Here is a 16,486-nt window from a genome sequence, read left to right on the forward strand (position 1 = left end):
CACATCAGTGACAAATGTTTCACTGACGACAAAGAGGCTGAAACATAGGTGCAGAAGTGGCTGAGAAAACAGTCAAAAAGATTTCTATGCTGTGGGTTTCGATGCACTGGTAAAGTGATGGGACAAGTGGATCATGTTTGTGGAGGATATGTGGAGAAATAAATGTTTTTCCCAGCTTCAAATCTCATGTTTCATGCTTTATATCCATTTGCAACCTATTTACTATCTCTTGCATGTGCTAGTTCTTAATGGCCTAGTTCCTTGAATAAGAACATTTCCTCTTCTACTCCACTCCTTTTTCTGTGTGGACTGACAGGCAAAAAGTATCCAATCTCTTCTGTCTTCCCCAAATCATTACTTTTAAATTTTTTTTCCAAGTTCATTCCCTATGCTGTCTTCCAATACCTGGCTGAACCATCTTGTTCTGGGTCTTCCTATAGGTCTCTTTTCTTTAAAAATTCATTCTAACATTACCCTTAGGCGGCGCCACAGCTCAAGCGGTTAGTTGCTTGCTTCCCATTGCGGCGGCCCAGGTTCAATTCCGGGTCTGGTCAAGTGGGATATGTGGTGGACAAAGTGGTGCTGGGGCAGGTTTTCTCCGAGTACTTCGGTTTCCCCTGCCAATCTTCATTCCACCAATTGCTTCACAATCACCCTCACCTAGCATCTGGGGCTGGTACAATAGGCCAGAAGTGGCCGCAGTACAAGGGACTTGGACCCACCCCATTAGCATAAAAAAACCCGTTACCCTTATTGAAAATAATGAAGATCCTTGGAAATATTTATGAATAAGACCAAATATTAAAACATCAATATATGTTTAAAAGCAATATAGATGAAAATGGCTTTTTAAATAAAGTACTGTATTAGGTCTACAATCTTTCAGAGGAGCAGTAAGATGCATGGCAATAAATCTTCTATAATTTCTGTTCCACTTCCTGTATAAACCTGAGGGATCTTTATGCTCTAAACATGCATTTTGATGGAAGAAACTAGGACTGCATAAAGGTTCAGGTATCAGCATGTCATGCAGTCCATTGGTGAAACATATAACTACTTAGTACAGAGAATTTCCAAAGAAGTCAGAAGGTATTCAAAACAGAATAGGTGAGAAATAACAAATTTGAAAAAAGTTTCAGAAATAAATAATTTAGAGTTAAATAAATGTGTGCAAAGTAAGGTCCAGAACACTACCTCTGAGGTCCAGTCTATCAGTAACTACACATTATTACAAGTCCATTACGTTTATGTAAGTTTCCTGACCAAACCCTTTTCAATTTCATTGTGTCAACATGTTCATTCATCTGAACCCTGTAATAATGAGCACAGTTTCCGCAGCTTCTCATAATGCCGCTCATCCTGTAACAAAAAAAAAAAAAAAAAAAAAAAAAAACATTTTATTCGTTCACTCAACAAATCCTAAAATTAATCAATTCATCAACCTATCCAGCATTAGGACCTACTGAAATGTGTTACAAATATTATAAAATATAATCCTTCCACCATTTCATGGATCTTCCGTAATTTACTTTTCCTGTTGGATGACATTAAAATCCTTTTTGGAATCCTGTCACAGACCATCCTGTTAATGTGATGTTTCCAGTTTCTTCTGTGTTGTTCTATAAATTATGTTACTTGTAGGATTTGTAGTTACCTCTTAATTTCTTCATTTATTTTCTTGTCTGCAAGAGTGTGATGCAAACTGTAAATACATACCTTCTCAGAAACTGAAGGGCGTGTCTTCTTTAGTGCTTTCAAGAAGTGTCTATTGGAAACAACTAACTTGCTGGTTGTACTGGAGCCAGTCATGATTTCTCTCAAGGCTTCAATTCCAGCTTCTCGAACCAGCGCTGCTAAATCTGCCCCGGTGTAGCCAGAGCATTCTGTACTCTCTCCAATGGTCTTCAGATTAACATCTGTGTCTAGAACAGGTCTTGTCCCATTCTGCAATCAATCAGCAGGAATAACTGATAACGAGCACAAGGAATGACAATATTACACCATGTATATGCCACTGTGTGTTTTACGTACAGACAGTATGTGGTCTGGGTGAGATTTTGGTTCTCACAGCACTGACTGTCAAGATTATGGTCTTTTGGAATGTGACATCAAGTAGTTTGGTAAGTGGGTACTGAAGTTTCAATGGAACCAACTGTCTCCATCTTTAACCTTTAAGAGCCTAGCGACGCCATTTGGCGTCATTAAAATAAAGTCAAGGGGACGAATGACACCATATGTCGTCGCGCATTCCACGCATGCAGCCGTCTTTTTAAAATCTAATTTTAAGTTATAAATTCTTTTTCTACTTACATGATTTTTGGTCACCATCTTTATAAGTTGTCTCTCTTCCCACCTGTGTCATCTAACGGAATGTTGGCTTCGTGTGGAAATCTTGGAAACATCCGGAAATCCAGAGTCCAATGTCACACTTCACGCACTTTGTCCGGACGGTTTTTCGTTTCCCACCCGAAAAACACACGACACCTCAAATGCGAAGTAGAGGAAGTTTGCCAGTGATGTCGTTTGGCCTCCTCCAATTGAGATATCTCCGATGAAACGGCAGGGGTTCGACCCCTGGGCCGTTGATGGCGAGGTGGACCCCTTCCAGCATGTTCCGCACAAGAGCGAGACGAAATTCTCTGTGTGACAACAGGATGTAACTGTTCAGATCCAGGAGATGGAAAAATAGTTTATTTGTCCATTTCCAGGTTCGACGACAGATGCTATAACTGTTTGCCAGAGTTTGCCCACAGCTCCACCTGAATAATTATTCACTCCTCTTGCCATGCTGGTGTGGTGGTCCCCAGGTTGCTGACGAAGATGATGGGTCTTCGTCGAAATCCATTTCTGAATCACTTTCCTCAACGCCACTCTCAGAATTGTCGGTAAAACAATCTGATTCGGAGTCATTTATGAGCTGAAAAATGTCTGAATCTTCCAAACGAGACCACGCCATGGTGAGCTGACAATATCACCGTTCTCGCTGCGAAACTTTGAAGCTTGATGACACTGCTTGGCTGTGGTATAAAGACGATAGCCTTGAGAGTTGTGATAAACTAACCGAGCAGGGTCAGTACAAAGAACTTGTTGTGTATAAACAATCAATGTTCTTATAAACGAAGAGATACTCGCCCCTCATCTCTGCATTCCTGAAGAAGGTACTACGTGTATAAGCTTCGAGACATGCAAGACAAAACATGTCTGCATATCCATCCATTATGTTGCCACATCTGCATAGAGCATTCTTAGTTCCAAGAACTATATGAATTCTTGTAGACAGACAAATTTGGGAATTTTATACTTGTAATCAGTCTAAAAATTTTTACACATTTTATAAAGCCTGTAAATTATAGTATCTGATTCAATATTCTTTCTAGAAAAAAGCAGCGTTTATTTGGTTCGTTTATCACAAAAAATGTAGAAATCACAGCAATTTTAGGAAATTATTACAGTTTTTATTGCTTTAAAATTGCGGGTATTTAAATCAAATCCGTCCCGCTGCCATTACTGCAATTTAAAGGGCCGTCACTTAACGGTTAAGGCAGACACCCTTTTTCAATAGTTCGTTTCTTGGGGAGGGGTGAGACCGAGTCCAATGGTTATGTTGGCCGATAACTGGCCTATTGTAACAGCCCCGGATGACAGATGATGCGTGTGGAGCAGTCGGTGGAATGAGAATTGGCAGGCGAAACCAAAGTACATGGAGAAAACCTGCCAGTGCCACTTTGTCCACCACAAATCCCACATAACCTGACCTGGGCTTGAATTCATTTAAATGCCTTCAGTCATTTGTCAATTTACAAAGAACACGCATAACAATCCTATCTTATTTTCATGGTAAGCATCAGTTTAAATCTACTCAGATGTGTAACTGGTGAATAAGTGTGGCTGGAGGCATGACAGCATCTTTAACCCTTCAGCCCCAGGGTATTTAAATCGTTTTTCCACTCCAATGCCAGTGGCTATTTAAATAATTAATTCGGAGAATGCAGCACTTAAATTAAAGCATAATGAACGGGGAAAAACTGGAGTTTTGTTTTTTTAGATTTTCACACAACGTCCAGAGAAGTACATAGAATTAGAGTATTGATCCACACTACTTTAAAATTATTTTTGGGCCAGTAAGCGTATAAAAATTATGAACAACAGTATCATATTACCTTAAAAATTCAGCTGTATGTGGTAGTCGCGGAAACATTCAATGCTGCCCTCATTTCCAACAGCTTCAATCAAGGCATGATCATCTAACTCATTTTCAGTGTCAAAATCCGAATCTGACAGACTCTGTTCGGAATCACTTTCAAGTAAACACTCTAAGTCCTCATCACTCAACACAGCTGAACTCTCTTGCTTATCCCAGCCATGGCTGCTACATGCAAACTGCATTAGCTATGTGGAACAAAGGGAACCTCAAGGAATGCAAACAAGGCATTTGTTTATTATATCCAACAGCAGTCATATCAGAGATCAATGTCACGTATCTTGCTTGTTAGGTTTTCTACACGTGGTTTCTCATTCCTTTCAAGAGGCAGCACTCGTCACTGGCTGAATGGAAATCGATTTTTTCTTTGACAAACACGCAGAGAGATCACAGACATTGCTTCCACCAACACGCAAGGAGATCACAGACTATAAAACTAGTATATTTAGTTCTTAACTACTACAAGAGGTGGAGATAGATTTGTATGGCAATACTGCACCCTAGACAGGGAGTTACATATACAAAATGATAAGACAGAAATTTCCTCTTTAATTTCATAGCAAAAGTATTACTTTACATGAAAAGCAGCACAAGACGCATGACATAGCCTGGCGAGATGTGGCATTTAAGTGCCGATGTGCGATGTATGTCGCCCAGCACTGAAAGATTAACTGTTACTCCTAACATCCAAAGCCTTAAAGTAAATTTCGCCGATAACACTCAAAAGGTATAATGCAATACAATTAGATAAGACCTACAACAAAATTCTAAGAAAATGTAAGAAGAGTAATGTACAAAAGACGTAAGCTTGACCTTGTGCTTATTAAGAACCACACCATGAAAATGTATGGGAAATGAGGGTATAACTCCATGCATTCTTAGTCTTGGCAGCAGAGGAAAGTATAAGCTTCATTTCTATGCACCCACTGGATAGCAGGCTTGACGGGCCCTGGAGCCAGTCTGAACACTGTGGAGAAGAAGAATCTCTTTCCCCTCTAGGAAACTGAACCCTGATTTCTCACTTCTCCAATTCAGCTGCTATACTGACAGCTACCCCAGCTCGGATGCGTTACTAAACAGTACCTTAGTTAACGCAGTGAGGATGTCCACTCTGTCAGGAGGAGATGGAAGGCCAATGTACAGGAGCTTGTCCAGCCTTCCTGGCCTCAATACTGCTGGATCAACTATTTCTGGGCGATTGCTTGCAGCCATCAGAAACACCCCCTTCCGACTTTCAATCCCATCCATCTCTGTCAACATCTGGTTCACAACACGCATGCTTACACCGCCCTAAGAGAAAGTCAGTATATGGCATTAACTGCTGCATATTAAAATCCTTAAAACTCATAAAATATTACATTATTAAAGCTAGCTGCCTGTATGAAACAGTCCTTCTTGGGAAGCTAATAGTCAAACAGCTATTTGAGATGCCAGATTGAAGGTTATCACAGTGGTCACTATAAAGTCATATGAATCTGCATTAGTGTCATGTAAGTACAAATGATGAAAGTCTGCGAATACCTGTACTTCAGCAAACATTACTTTACCTCTCCAGAATCTGATCTCTTTGGGCAAAGTGCATCCAATTCATCAAAAAATATGACACATGGTGCTGAATTCCTTGCTCGCTGAAAACACTGTCTTACTGCTTTTTCGCTCTCACCAACATACTAGAAATAACATAAAACAAGAGATATTACAGAATATTGTGGAACTCTAATAAATGAAAAACACAACACTTCTGAGACTTGAGGTTTTCATAGTAGTGAAGACTAATTTTCTGCTTACTTGGCTATGACACCATGTAATCTGGTAGCTGAGTACCAATGTAAAAAGTGAAAAAATAGTAAAGCTATCCCTGTACCAGGCCGTGAAGGCCCATAGGGTTGTGAGACGTTGAGGGTCCCACATTATCTAGACAGTCGGCTTAAAGATGGCGGTAAGGTTGTCAGCCTTACGCGCCAGCCGCACTTTACTCCCCAGGAAAAATATTTAATTAATTCCTGGTACTCATTCCTGTTAGAGGCTGAGTAAACCCCAGGGCCTAGTGCGGCTGGAAGGATTAGGTCAATTGAAAAAATCCAATGACTTCATCGGGCAGAAGGAAATACTGACCTAAAGATGGGCAGAAATTTAGCACTTGGAAATGCATTTGGTCAAAAGCATTGTGAATTAACGAGGTTTTGTTGTATGCAGTTAATAAAATTTACATAACTTGTTAAAATAAGTGTATTTACCATATTAAGAAGTTCTGGGCCTTTGACTGAAATGAAGTTGATGCCCGCCTCATTAGCCACAGCTTTCGCCAAAAGTGTCTTGCCACAGCCTGGTGGGCCGCACAGCAGTACACCTGAAGGAGTAGAAATTCCGAGCTCAGCAAACTGTTCAGGATGCCTTACAGGAGCCTTGAATCAGAACAAAACCACCACCCACCTATAACACAATTACGAGTGAAGGCCAGAAAAATTGCAGTGAGGTTTGGGTAAACAGCACAAGTGCTTCATCCATCCTTTCTACTTGCAGTCTCACTCCCAACACTTACAACAGCTGAACAATACACACACAAAAAACAACAGCAACCTGGATATAAGCCATTAAACAAATATGAAGTTCCTGCCATCTGTTGTTCCTATACACAAACTATAGAAGAGATGTCAAAATAATATAAAAAGCAAATAATCAAGAAGCAGTGTAAATTTGTAAAGATGGTGCCACAAAGCTTCCAATGTTAGACTCACATAGGAGAATTTCAATCTCAGAAGCCTTCCAACAGATGGGGGGGAATCAGTAGCTCCAGAGATCCTACTTGTGCAAAATATGGACCTGGATTTTGATCTCAATTCAATTTTTTTAAATGGCTGATTAAAGCAATTTAAATTAAGCCTTCCTTCAGCAGTTAAGAACTCTTCAGGAATAAAACATTCGTATGTCTCGGCCAAGCTGCTGATGATTTATCCACATATATCAAAAGGATCAAGTTACATGTAACAGTACAAAATAATGAATATTTGAGGTCAAGCAATCCTATTCACTGCTCTAGTAAATTATGTTATGCAATTTATACTGTGACTTGAGAGTTACTGAACTGCAGATATGAGACATTAAACAAATTGATGTACCACTATACAAACCTACAATTGTTCGTGAGATATTTCAGGTTATCATGGTGGTCACTATGAAGATTAGCACCTTCTGGGGTGTGATGACATGTGGTCAGGTTAGATATTCACTAATATTCTGGAGAAATCTGCTGTCTCCACCTTCAGTATAGGTCTTGTACCCTGAAGATGGAGGCAGCAGGTTCCACTGATACAATGATAAATATCTGTCAATCAAGACAGTTCTGTAATTATGCAAATGGTTCCCATGTGACAGAGAATGAAATATATTCAACGAGTAACGTTCCCTAAGTCATGCAAAGTAAATGAGAAATCATTACAAACGTTAAATGTAACTCATTTCTTTGAAATAACGTTATTTATCAACATAATTCCAAAGCAGAGGGATAATATTAACACAGATTTCCTAGAATATGATGGAGTGGCATGGGCTGGAGTTATCTGGTTCAGGACAGGAACCAGTGGCAGGATCTTCTGAACACGGTAGTGAAATTTCAAATTCCCTAAAATGTTTGGGAAACTCTCGGGTAGCTGAGTGAATACTGGTTTCTCAAAGACCGTTACATAAAGTTTGTCAGTCATCCCTGGGCAGAGCACATTCACTCATCTACCTTGTTTTGGCACAAGTCTAAAAATTCCATCTTGGTATATATCGTGCATTCACCTTTCGCCAACAGCCATTACCACTTCTTAATTATTGCAGAACCGGTAACTTCCAAGATGTTGCTGTTTGTTGCGTCTTACCCCTACTAAGTACTACCATGCACCATAGAACAAAACACTTGATTAACATTAACTGTTACAGGCTAGGAAACCTTACCTACTGAACATCCCTTGTACTTTACTCACCAATATTATCATTTGTAGTTCTTCACGAACATTTCTCAACGAACCAACATCATCCCAAGTAACATCAGGTACTGTTGCAAAACCTTCTCTTTTTGCTGAAGGCTGGACACACTTAAGAGCCTGTTTGAAATCATCTAACTCAACGCGAAGTTCATCCAACTGTTGATCCGACAATGGACATTGAGTGTCATGCAACCAAGCTATTAGATCAAGCAACTCATTATTTTTACAACTGTAAGATTTATTATTTATAACATTTTCTGTTGCTTCCTCTGTCTTTTCATTTAAACTTGAAGCTTCCTTGCTTGAAGACTCCTCATTTGGTGACTTTTCAGCACTGCCAGGTGGCTCTTCTATAATATCAACTACTACAGCCTTTTCATTTTCTGGTGTATTTGCAGGTTTATCAGTAGATTTCTTCAAATTGACAAGTACTCTAAAACAAAAAAGGACTGCATTAAAAAGTATAAACAAAACAAACAAAAACAAAGTCTGTGGCTTGAGTCTGCAAGCAAACTATACCGACTGAGAGACCGCCGATTGTCAGTGAAGGTAGTGCCAACTTTAGCGGACAGAGGGTGTTGCATGGTTAGCGCAATGGATCCCACAGCTTTTAATTTCGGTTTCTAGACCGGAGCTGCTATTTCCTTGAAATAGCTCCTCAGTTATCCTCATGAGGCTGAGCAGACCCTGTTCCAAACCCACTACTTCTCAGAAAATCTGATAGCGCCATGAATCGAACCCAGGACCTCAGGACCTGTAGCCAGGAGCTCTGACCACTAGACCACAGAGACAGTAGTATTAAAAAGTATAACAATTAAAAAAGTATTAAGCATATTCACCAGTAGTTTGGCACATCTTATGGCTCCAAAGGATTATGACTTGCAGGTTTCATACTACTAACAGACATGTTTATAACCTGTCACTACCCAAATTTCACACATCAAGATCTTAAGTTCTAAAGAATGACTGTTAAGATCACAATCTCCTGAGACATGATGCTGTGTAGTGATGGATAACTCCCAATATCACAGAACATAGATAATATTCAGGCAGACAGAAAAATATGAAAAACACTGTAAAACATTAACCTTTTTAGTGCCTGGTATACAGATGTTACATAAACTCACAAAATTAACACACAGAATGCCAGAGATGATCCCAGAAAGAGATGGTCTGTTACCACTGTAAATGCAAATGCCGTTTTCCTCTATGTACATCATTCAAATAAAGATGCAAGTAAATTTTAACTCTAGCCTGTGAAAGCATGAACCAAAATATACAGCCACTATCAAACATTGTTCACTTATTCTATTTCATTCCCATTGCAAATGTAAGATGTTCAAAATAGAGTTTTCATGGAGAAGTAGCTAGACCAGGAGATATGCTCCCTGTATGGGAACAGGGGAGTAAATGTGTTAATCTGAATTTTAATTCCTATCAGACTTTCCTTCATGATGCACCACAAAGATGTTCCTTACAACAATATTAATGACAAACGCATTTAAAACATATAATAAAGGCCTGTTCCTAATTTTGGAAGTAGAAGAAATAAACAAAATTAATTCTGTAAGATTTGAGGTTTTCACGGCAGTGACTATGAAGAAAGCAGTCTTCTGGGATGTGGCACCATGTAGATGCGGTGTTAACCGATGTTTTGGAGGAACGTATCACCTCCAACTTCAGGGCACATCCGTCTCAAACATCTGGACAAGTCAGCTGTACCTGAACACAGCACTGATTAGGGACACCGCATTCAGCTTCAGAATACCTCCATCCTCGCCACCAAGACCCGCTATATGGATCGCATCATTAGGGAAGCCATTGAGATTGAACTCCATCCCGACAATATGAACAGAGAGGGGGGCTTTCATCTCAGCAAGTCATGGAAGTCTCTCATCTGTTCCCTAAACACCCCTCGGGACATGATGCCAGATCCACAAGGCCACACAGTCCATGACCAACTCACATAGCAACACCCCAGCTTAAGGGTTAATGCCCTCCCATTAACCTTGCCTTTCTTCCCCGACAAAATATCCTATACCTGCTCTAACCTTGCTCCTGTCCCAGACCCTTCCCTTCTCCCTCTCCACTGATTTCCCATGTAGACATGTCCCTTTCTTTCCTGCTCTCATATAGCTGACATTAGTCTACTTGCACCTGCTCTCACTGTTTCTTCCCTTGCGGATTTTGTTTTTTCTTCTACCCTGAAGATGGAGGCGATACATTCCTCCAAAACGTCAGTTAACACCACATCTACACAGTGCCACATCCCAGAAGACTGCTTTCTTCAAAATTAATAATACTGTAATAACAGTACTCCAACAACAAAATCACAGTAACAGAGCCACGATACACAAACCTGGTAACTGCTACCATAGAAGCTTCCCGCGTCAACGCCATTAGGTCAGCCCCGACAAACCCTGGGGTGTTCAACGCTACATACTCATAGCTAAAATCTGGAGCAAGCTTTAACTTGCTGCATAGAATCTGCAGAATCTGAATTCGTGCGTCCTTGTTTGGTATTCCAAGACACACTTCACGGTCAAATCGACCTGCACGGCGCAGTGCAGGGTCTAATGAGTCTGGACGATTTGTAGCGCCAATCACCACAACATGATCACCATCTTCTTTTCGGCCCAGCTCTGAAATTTAAAAGGAAAAAACTGAACACCTGTATTACACAAATAACTTCTGTCTTTCCTCATACTGTCTTACTCTGAACTGCAACATATTACAAAAAATTTGCTGCACACACTGCTTCTTAAAATTCAAAGAGGTTATCAAGTTTAAATGATAAGAGCAAACTCATCGTTTAACTCTTGTAACTCTCACAATTTTCAGACACAACTCCATATACATTTACTGGTACAACTGTTAATGTCTCTCTTGGCCTCTTCCAGACATTTTTCTATTCCTTCCTGTTCAAAGCCCTCTACTCCATCCATCCATCCATCCATCCATCCATCCATCCATCCATCTCAGTTTTGGTCTTCCAACTCTTCTACACCCAACTGGTTTTAGGAGGGTGAGTTTTCTAATGGAATTATCATCCAACATTTGGGTAAGATGGCCTGCCCATAGTAATCTCCAAATTTTTGCACTTTTAACAATATCTAGTTCAGAAAGTACTCGTAGTTCATATAATTCACTGTTGTATGTTATACACCAGAATCCATTCTCACACACTGGGCCCAATATCCTTCGAAGCACCTTCCTTTCAAAGACCTCTCAAACTCTCCTCATTACACCCAGTTTAACAGCCAACTCTTGCTCCTGTACGTGAGTACAAGTCTCAGCAGTGTTTCATACAATCCATATACATCCAGAAGCTGAAAAATACTGACCTATGACATCAGAACCTACCATCAAGACAAGAAAGAAGCTGTGCAACAACTCTCCTCTCCATTTCTCTCTGCGCTGTAAGTCGATTTGGTGCAAGCGCATCCACCTCATCCAAGAATAAAATACAGGGGGCAATCTCTGCAGCTTGATCAAACAGATCACGAATTCTTTCTTCTGATTCCCCGGACACACCAGCTATCAGTTCTGGTCCTGCCACATTCACCAATGGTACATCTAGTTCCTGGAACATACAATGTACTGCATCACAAGACTTACTTCCCATACTTGGCTTACTCCCCTTGCTTGGTTCACTCCTTGAACCTGAAGACTGAGGCACCATATTTCTCCAAAATACTCGTATTTGTAAACTTATATCACACTAAACTGTGTAACATAAGCGGCCTCCGTAGTCTAGAGGTAACGTTCCCACCTCATGACTCGTAGTATGCAGGTTCAAATACCCGGCGGAGGTCATCAAATTTTTAAGGGCGGAAAAATTCAGGGAACAAGTCTTCCGGGAGGGACTTTAAGCCGTGGGTCCCGTGTTGTAGCTTTACGGCACATAAAAGAACCTCATATCTCCAAAGGAGGTCACTGAGCCAAATTACAGACGTTTCCCGCCCAACAGCAGTCTCTAATACCTCTGGTTGATGAGGGAAGCATTATAGATACCTCTCAGCTAGTAGAGCCGATCTCGCTGGCTGGGCGGGACTGATGGTAAGCACCAGTATCGGTAGGATATAGAGACTGGTAGAAATCATAGAGGGAAGCACAATGGACCAATATAAGTCTAAGTGCATGGGGAAACCGACCCTCTCCAATAACTAACTAACTAACTAACTAACTAACTAAACTGTGTACCATCCCATGACACGGTACCCTCCACAGTTACTGCCTTGAGAACTTCACGTCTCACAACGTCAAGAGAGCTCTTAAATGTTCTTGACCCCAACATTGACAGCACAGAAACTCTCAATGAAATTCTAACTACTAAATGGCACTAACATTTTCTTTAACAGAACCGATCCAAACCAGCAGATGGACAGCCGGAGTTGTTTCTCATAAAGCATCCCTCATTCATGCTGCCAGTACAAAGCATTTACATTTATACAAGTTTTCTGAACAAAATAAATACCTGATCATTCTTTCAGTATTGTGAGCATAACTTTCAAGATATCTTCATTTATGGGACAACTTACCCCAGCAATGGCATGGGCTAGCAAAGTTTTTCCACATCCGGGTGGCCCATGGAGCAGAAACCCCCTGGGTGGTGTCACCCCTATTTGTTTGTACACTTCTGGGTGCCGGACATGTATCAGCAATTTACACACTTCCTGCAGGAAAGAATATGCATCTTATATTAAAATACCATGACTTCCACTCTAAAATGTAAATAAATACAAAGCACTGAATGGGCTTGCATAACAAAGACACTCTAGACTCATACTCAGGAGGTACTTGGTTCAAATCTCAGCCAGAACACCTGCTATCACAACTGAGGCTCTTCTTGGTTTTCCTCAGTTGCTCCACACAAATCCAGCAATAGTCAATCAATTAGGCCATCACTACTTACTTCCACATCATGTCCGATTCATCACTCATTAATCATCTTACCATTTGAAATTATACAGTATAGCTACAAACAGCATCATAAAATAACCCATAAAAAATACTAGGCTTCTAAGGACCCCATCTTAATTCAATGCAATACAAGACGCTTTTAACAAACCACCTACCTAATGGAGTCTATGGTACACAGCCTTACTTGAATATTGTCACATGTATTAGTGACTACAGACAGGTTTTCAATTGGTGAATAGATTCACTGACCACTTACATGACATAACTACAAATAACTCTAACACTATTGCGGACATCACAAGTCACTCCATGCTGTCTTCTCAGTCTGCTTTCAACTAGTGGTTTCTTGGTAACAGCTATTCTTCTGCAATGTTTTCACTAGTCATTTCCTGGTAATGAATCTTAACAGTGAAGGTTCTGTAGCTTCTGTGCCCATATCATTACACTCCAGCGAACATCCCGCAATTGAACTTTAGTGCCAATTGTCTTCAAGATAACTCCTCGGCACAGACAATGCCGAAAACACAACCCCTCTATTGTTGCAAAGGTGTGTTTACTGTGTCCTTGCATAGCAACAGACGCAACACAGACCACAAATAATACGCCTTTCTTCCATTGCTGTGTGTGTTACCTAGCAACAGTCACTCAGCAATGGGACTATGCGCCACAATATGAATATCACAGCTCATCATTATGTAAAAGATGGAATGATATTGCCACTGGAAAATGAAATAAACAATTTCCTCCATTTTCCTAAATATCTGAAATCAAATATATGGAAGCAAGAGTGACCTAAAAGTCAGTTAACTGGTTAGTAAAATGTACATTAAAATACGAGGGTAAGTCAATAAGTAAGTTACAAATGGATATAGAACTTAAACAAATAAGAGTACTGATTTAAAAAATGCTTTTATTTCTCAACATAATCTCCCTGTACACTGAGGCACTTGTTCCATCGTTTCACAAGCCCCTGAAAACCAGCAGCATAAAACTGATTGGGCTCCTGTCGGAACCAGGCGGTGACTTCCCTTTCTACAGCTTCATCATCGGGAAAATGTTCAGCCAAAAGATGATGTTTAAGAGGGCCAAACAAATGGAAGTCGCTTGGAAACTTCATACAGCCATTCAACGGAAGCGACCAGGACTCCTCACCAAAGGCATGTTGATCTTGCATGACAACGCGCATCCCCATACTTCCAACAAGATAAATGAGACGCTGCGAAATTTCAAGTGGGAAGTCCTTGAGCATCTTCCATATAGCCCTGACCTTGCCCCAAGCGACTTCCATTTGTTCAGCCCTCTTAATAATCTTTCGGCTGAACATTTTCCCGACAATGAAGCTGTATAAAGGGAAGTCACCGCCTGGTTCCAACAGCAGCCCAAAGAATTTTATGCTGCTGGTTTTCAAGGGCTTGTGAAACGATGGGACAAGTGCCTCAATGTACAGGGAGATTATGTTGGGAAATAAAAGCATTCTTGAAATCAGTACTCTTACTTGTTTAAGTTCTATATCCATTTGTAACTTACTTATTGACTTACCTACGTACATTAGAAATTTCTTTATTACTTACAGAATTTATAAAAATTCTTCAAAATGTGATTCTCCATGTTCAGTCCACAAGTCACTATGATACCGTTCCATAAATTGAGTGGCAGGTTTAAATCCGAACATTCTTGTCAATATGAGAGAAAACTTTTAGGTTAAAAAACTTTTTGGCTACTTTGAATATAAAACACTAACCTGTATAACTTTCGAACTTCCCCCAAAATCTTTGAAGGTCACAGATGGCTTTCTTGCCTCAACATCTTTCCATTTCTTCTTCTTCTTTGGAACTGCAGTTACATTTGATATTGATACAGATGTGTGGATGGGCACAGCCTTTGGTTGTGTATTACTCTACACACAGAAAAGCGAATAAAGATTAATTATATCAAACTTAATAATACCTCAGAATTGCTGGGTTTTCATCCTAAGGACGGAAAGAGGTCCAGTTTCCAAAACGTGTTTTCTGGTTTCTAGAATACTATGTGATGAACAAAGTCCAAAAACTCAGCAATTCTGAGTATTAGGGTGAGAGCACACCAAGTAAAGTGCAACCACAGTTTCCGAGAACTGTTATCAGCCTGTTTGAACACATGTTACTGAAAGGAGCAGTGCAAATTGAGGGAATGGCTGTATTCAGTGACATGTACTCACCTCAGCCTGATAAGATTCCTCAGAAATTGCAGTTCCCAGTTTCCTTGGTGTATCCTTGCCCTTTACACCATCATTAGAACCCTTTAGAACCTACTTCATAATATCTGACTCACATTCTACTCAGCTTCGTAAAGTGATCAGTTTAACAACTTAACTCCATGTACAAGGCTTTGGAGATAGTGGACATGGGAAGAAGTAATGAAATATGAAATGACTGAGTAGTAGTAATATGGCATATTCAACTTTAACCCTGTTTCAAGACTGCAGTATCATGTGGACCACAATGTTAGCTAATATTCAGACCAGCATGCATGCATCCCCTGAGGAAAACATGATAAATTTCAGATATGCTTGACAAGTTATGAACGTGACATTTCACCTCTTCTAGACGATGCTACAAACCAAATGAGCATCCACTTCTTCAACTGTCAAGAGCTTAGAAATCACTACATGTATAAGAAGCATTCCACAGACAACAGTGAATATACCAGTCCAACCAGACCAGATATATAAAATAAAAATATTTTCTCCTTTCAATAAAAACTCTTCATATTTTGCTTTGAGTCATGTTTATGCTTAAACTACACAGCTTGTCTTCATATCCAACAGACCAGACAAGCTGTTAGGAACATGAATTAACTAGGTGTTTCAGAACTGTTCTTCTGCACATGGGCCCACATTAGAGATAAAATACAATTCTCTTAGTCCCTGCACTGAAGCAGCTGAATTCCTGTCTGACTGGACAATGATTCACAAACAAATCTGACCACCATGAAAGACAAAAAAAGGAAAAACATGGAAGATCCATGATCTGTCCTGAAACCAAACTTGTTGTCCCAGTGTCTAAGCGGTCATGAATGTTCACACCATGGATGATGCTCACAGAGATCTTATCAAATGACTGTCAGAGGGCATCTCCTCTGGTTCATATTCAGTTCAGAATCTGGCTTTAGTGACTAGAATTGTTGTTTTCCTCCATTGGTATTGCAAATGATGGGATCATCATCATCATCAGTAATCTGTCAAGACGACAGGTCCACAGTCTCTTTCAAAACAATTCCTCCACTTAATGCGATCTAGAGCTTTCTCCTTCAAATGACAGTATCCTCTTCTGTCCCCAAGGTCATCCAGCATCTTCTTACGTCTTCTTCCTCGTCTTCTTGTCACTTCTATCCGCCCATCTATCTTTCCTTC

The 16,486-nt window shown here is 40.2% G+C and overlaps 1 protein-coding gene across 1 annotated transcript in view; it reads right to left on the bottom strand.

Annotated features, from left to right (window-relative positions):
* Positions 1-819: 819 nt before the first annotated feature.
* LOC111868276 (nuclear valosin-containing protein-like) overlaps positions 820-16,486 on the bottom strand; it is a 30,714-nt gene continuing 15,047 nt past the window's right edge. Inside the window, exons 6-15 of the mRNA XM_023858776.2 lie at positions 14,837-14,992; positions 12,714-12,848; positions 11,536-11,755; positions 10,532-10,814; positions 8,170-8,605; positions 6,439-6,606; positions 5,749-5,871; positions 5,285-5,491; positions 1,717-1,944; positions 820-1,359 (exon numbers count right to left, since the gene is read on the bottom strand). Coding sequence (XP_023714544.1) covers positions 1,297-1,359; positions 1,717-1,944; positions 5,285-5,491; positions 5,749-5,871; positions 6,439-6,606; positions 8,170-8,605; positions 10,532-10,814; positions 11,536-11,755; positions 12,714-12,848; positions 14,837-14,992 — 2,019 coding nt within the window. The 3' untranslated portion in view covers positions 820-1,296. The remainder of the gene's footprint in view (positions 1,360-1,716; positions 1,945-5,284; positions 5,492-5,748; positions 5,872-6,438; positions 6,607-8,169; positions 8,606-10,531; positions 10,815-11,535; positions 11,756-12,713; positions 12,849-14,836; positions 14,993-16,486) is intronic.

This window comes from Cryptotermes secundus, unplaced genomic scaffold (genome assembly GCF_002891405.2).
Source record: "Cryptotermes secundus unplaced genomic scaffold, Csec_1.0 scaffold966, whole genome shotgun sequence".
NCBI classification, from domain to species: Eukaryota; Metazoa; Arthropoda; class Insecta; order Blattodea; family Kalotermitidae; genus Cryptotermes; species Cryptotermes secundus.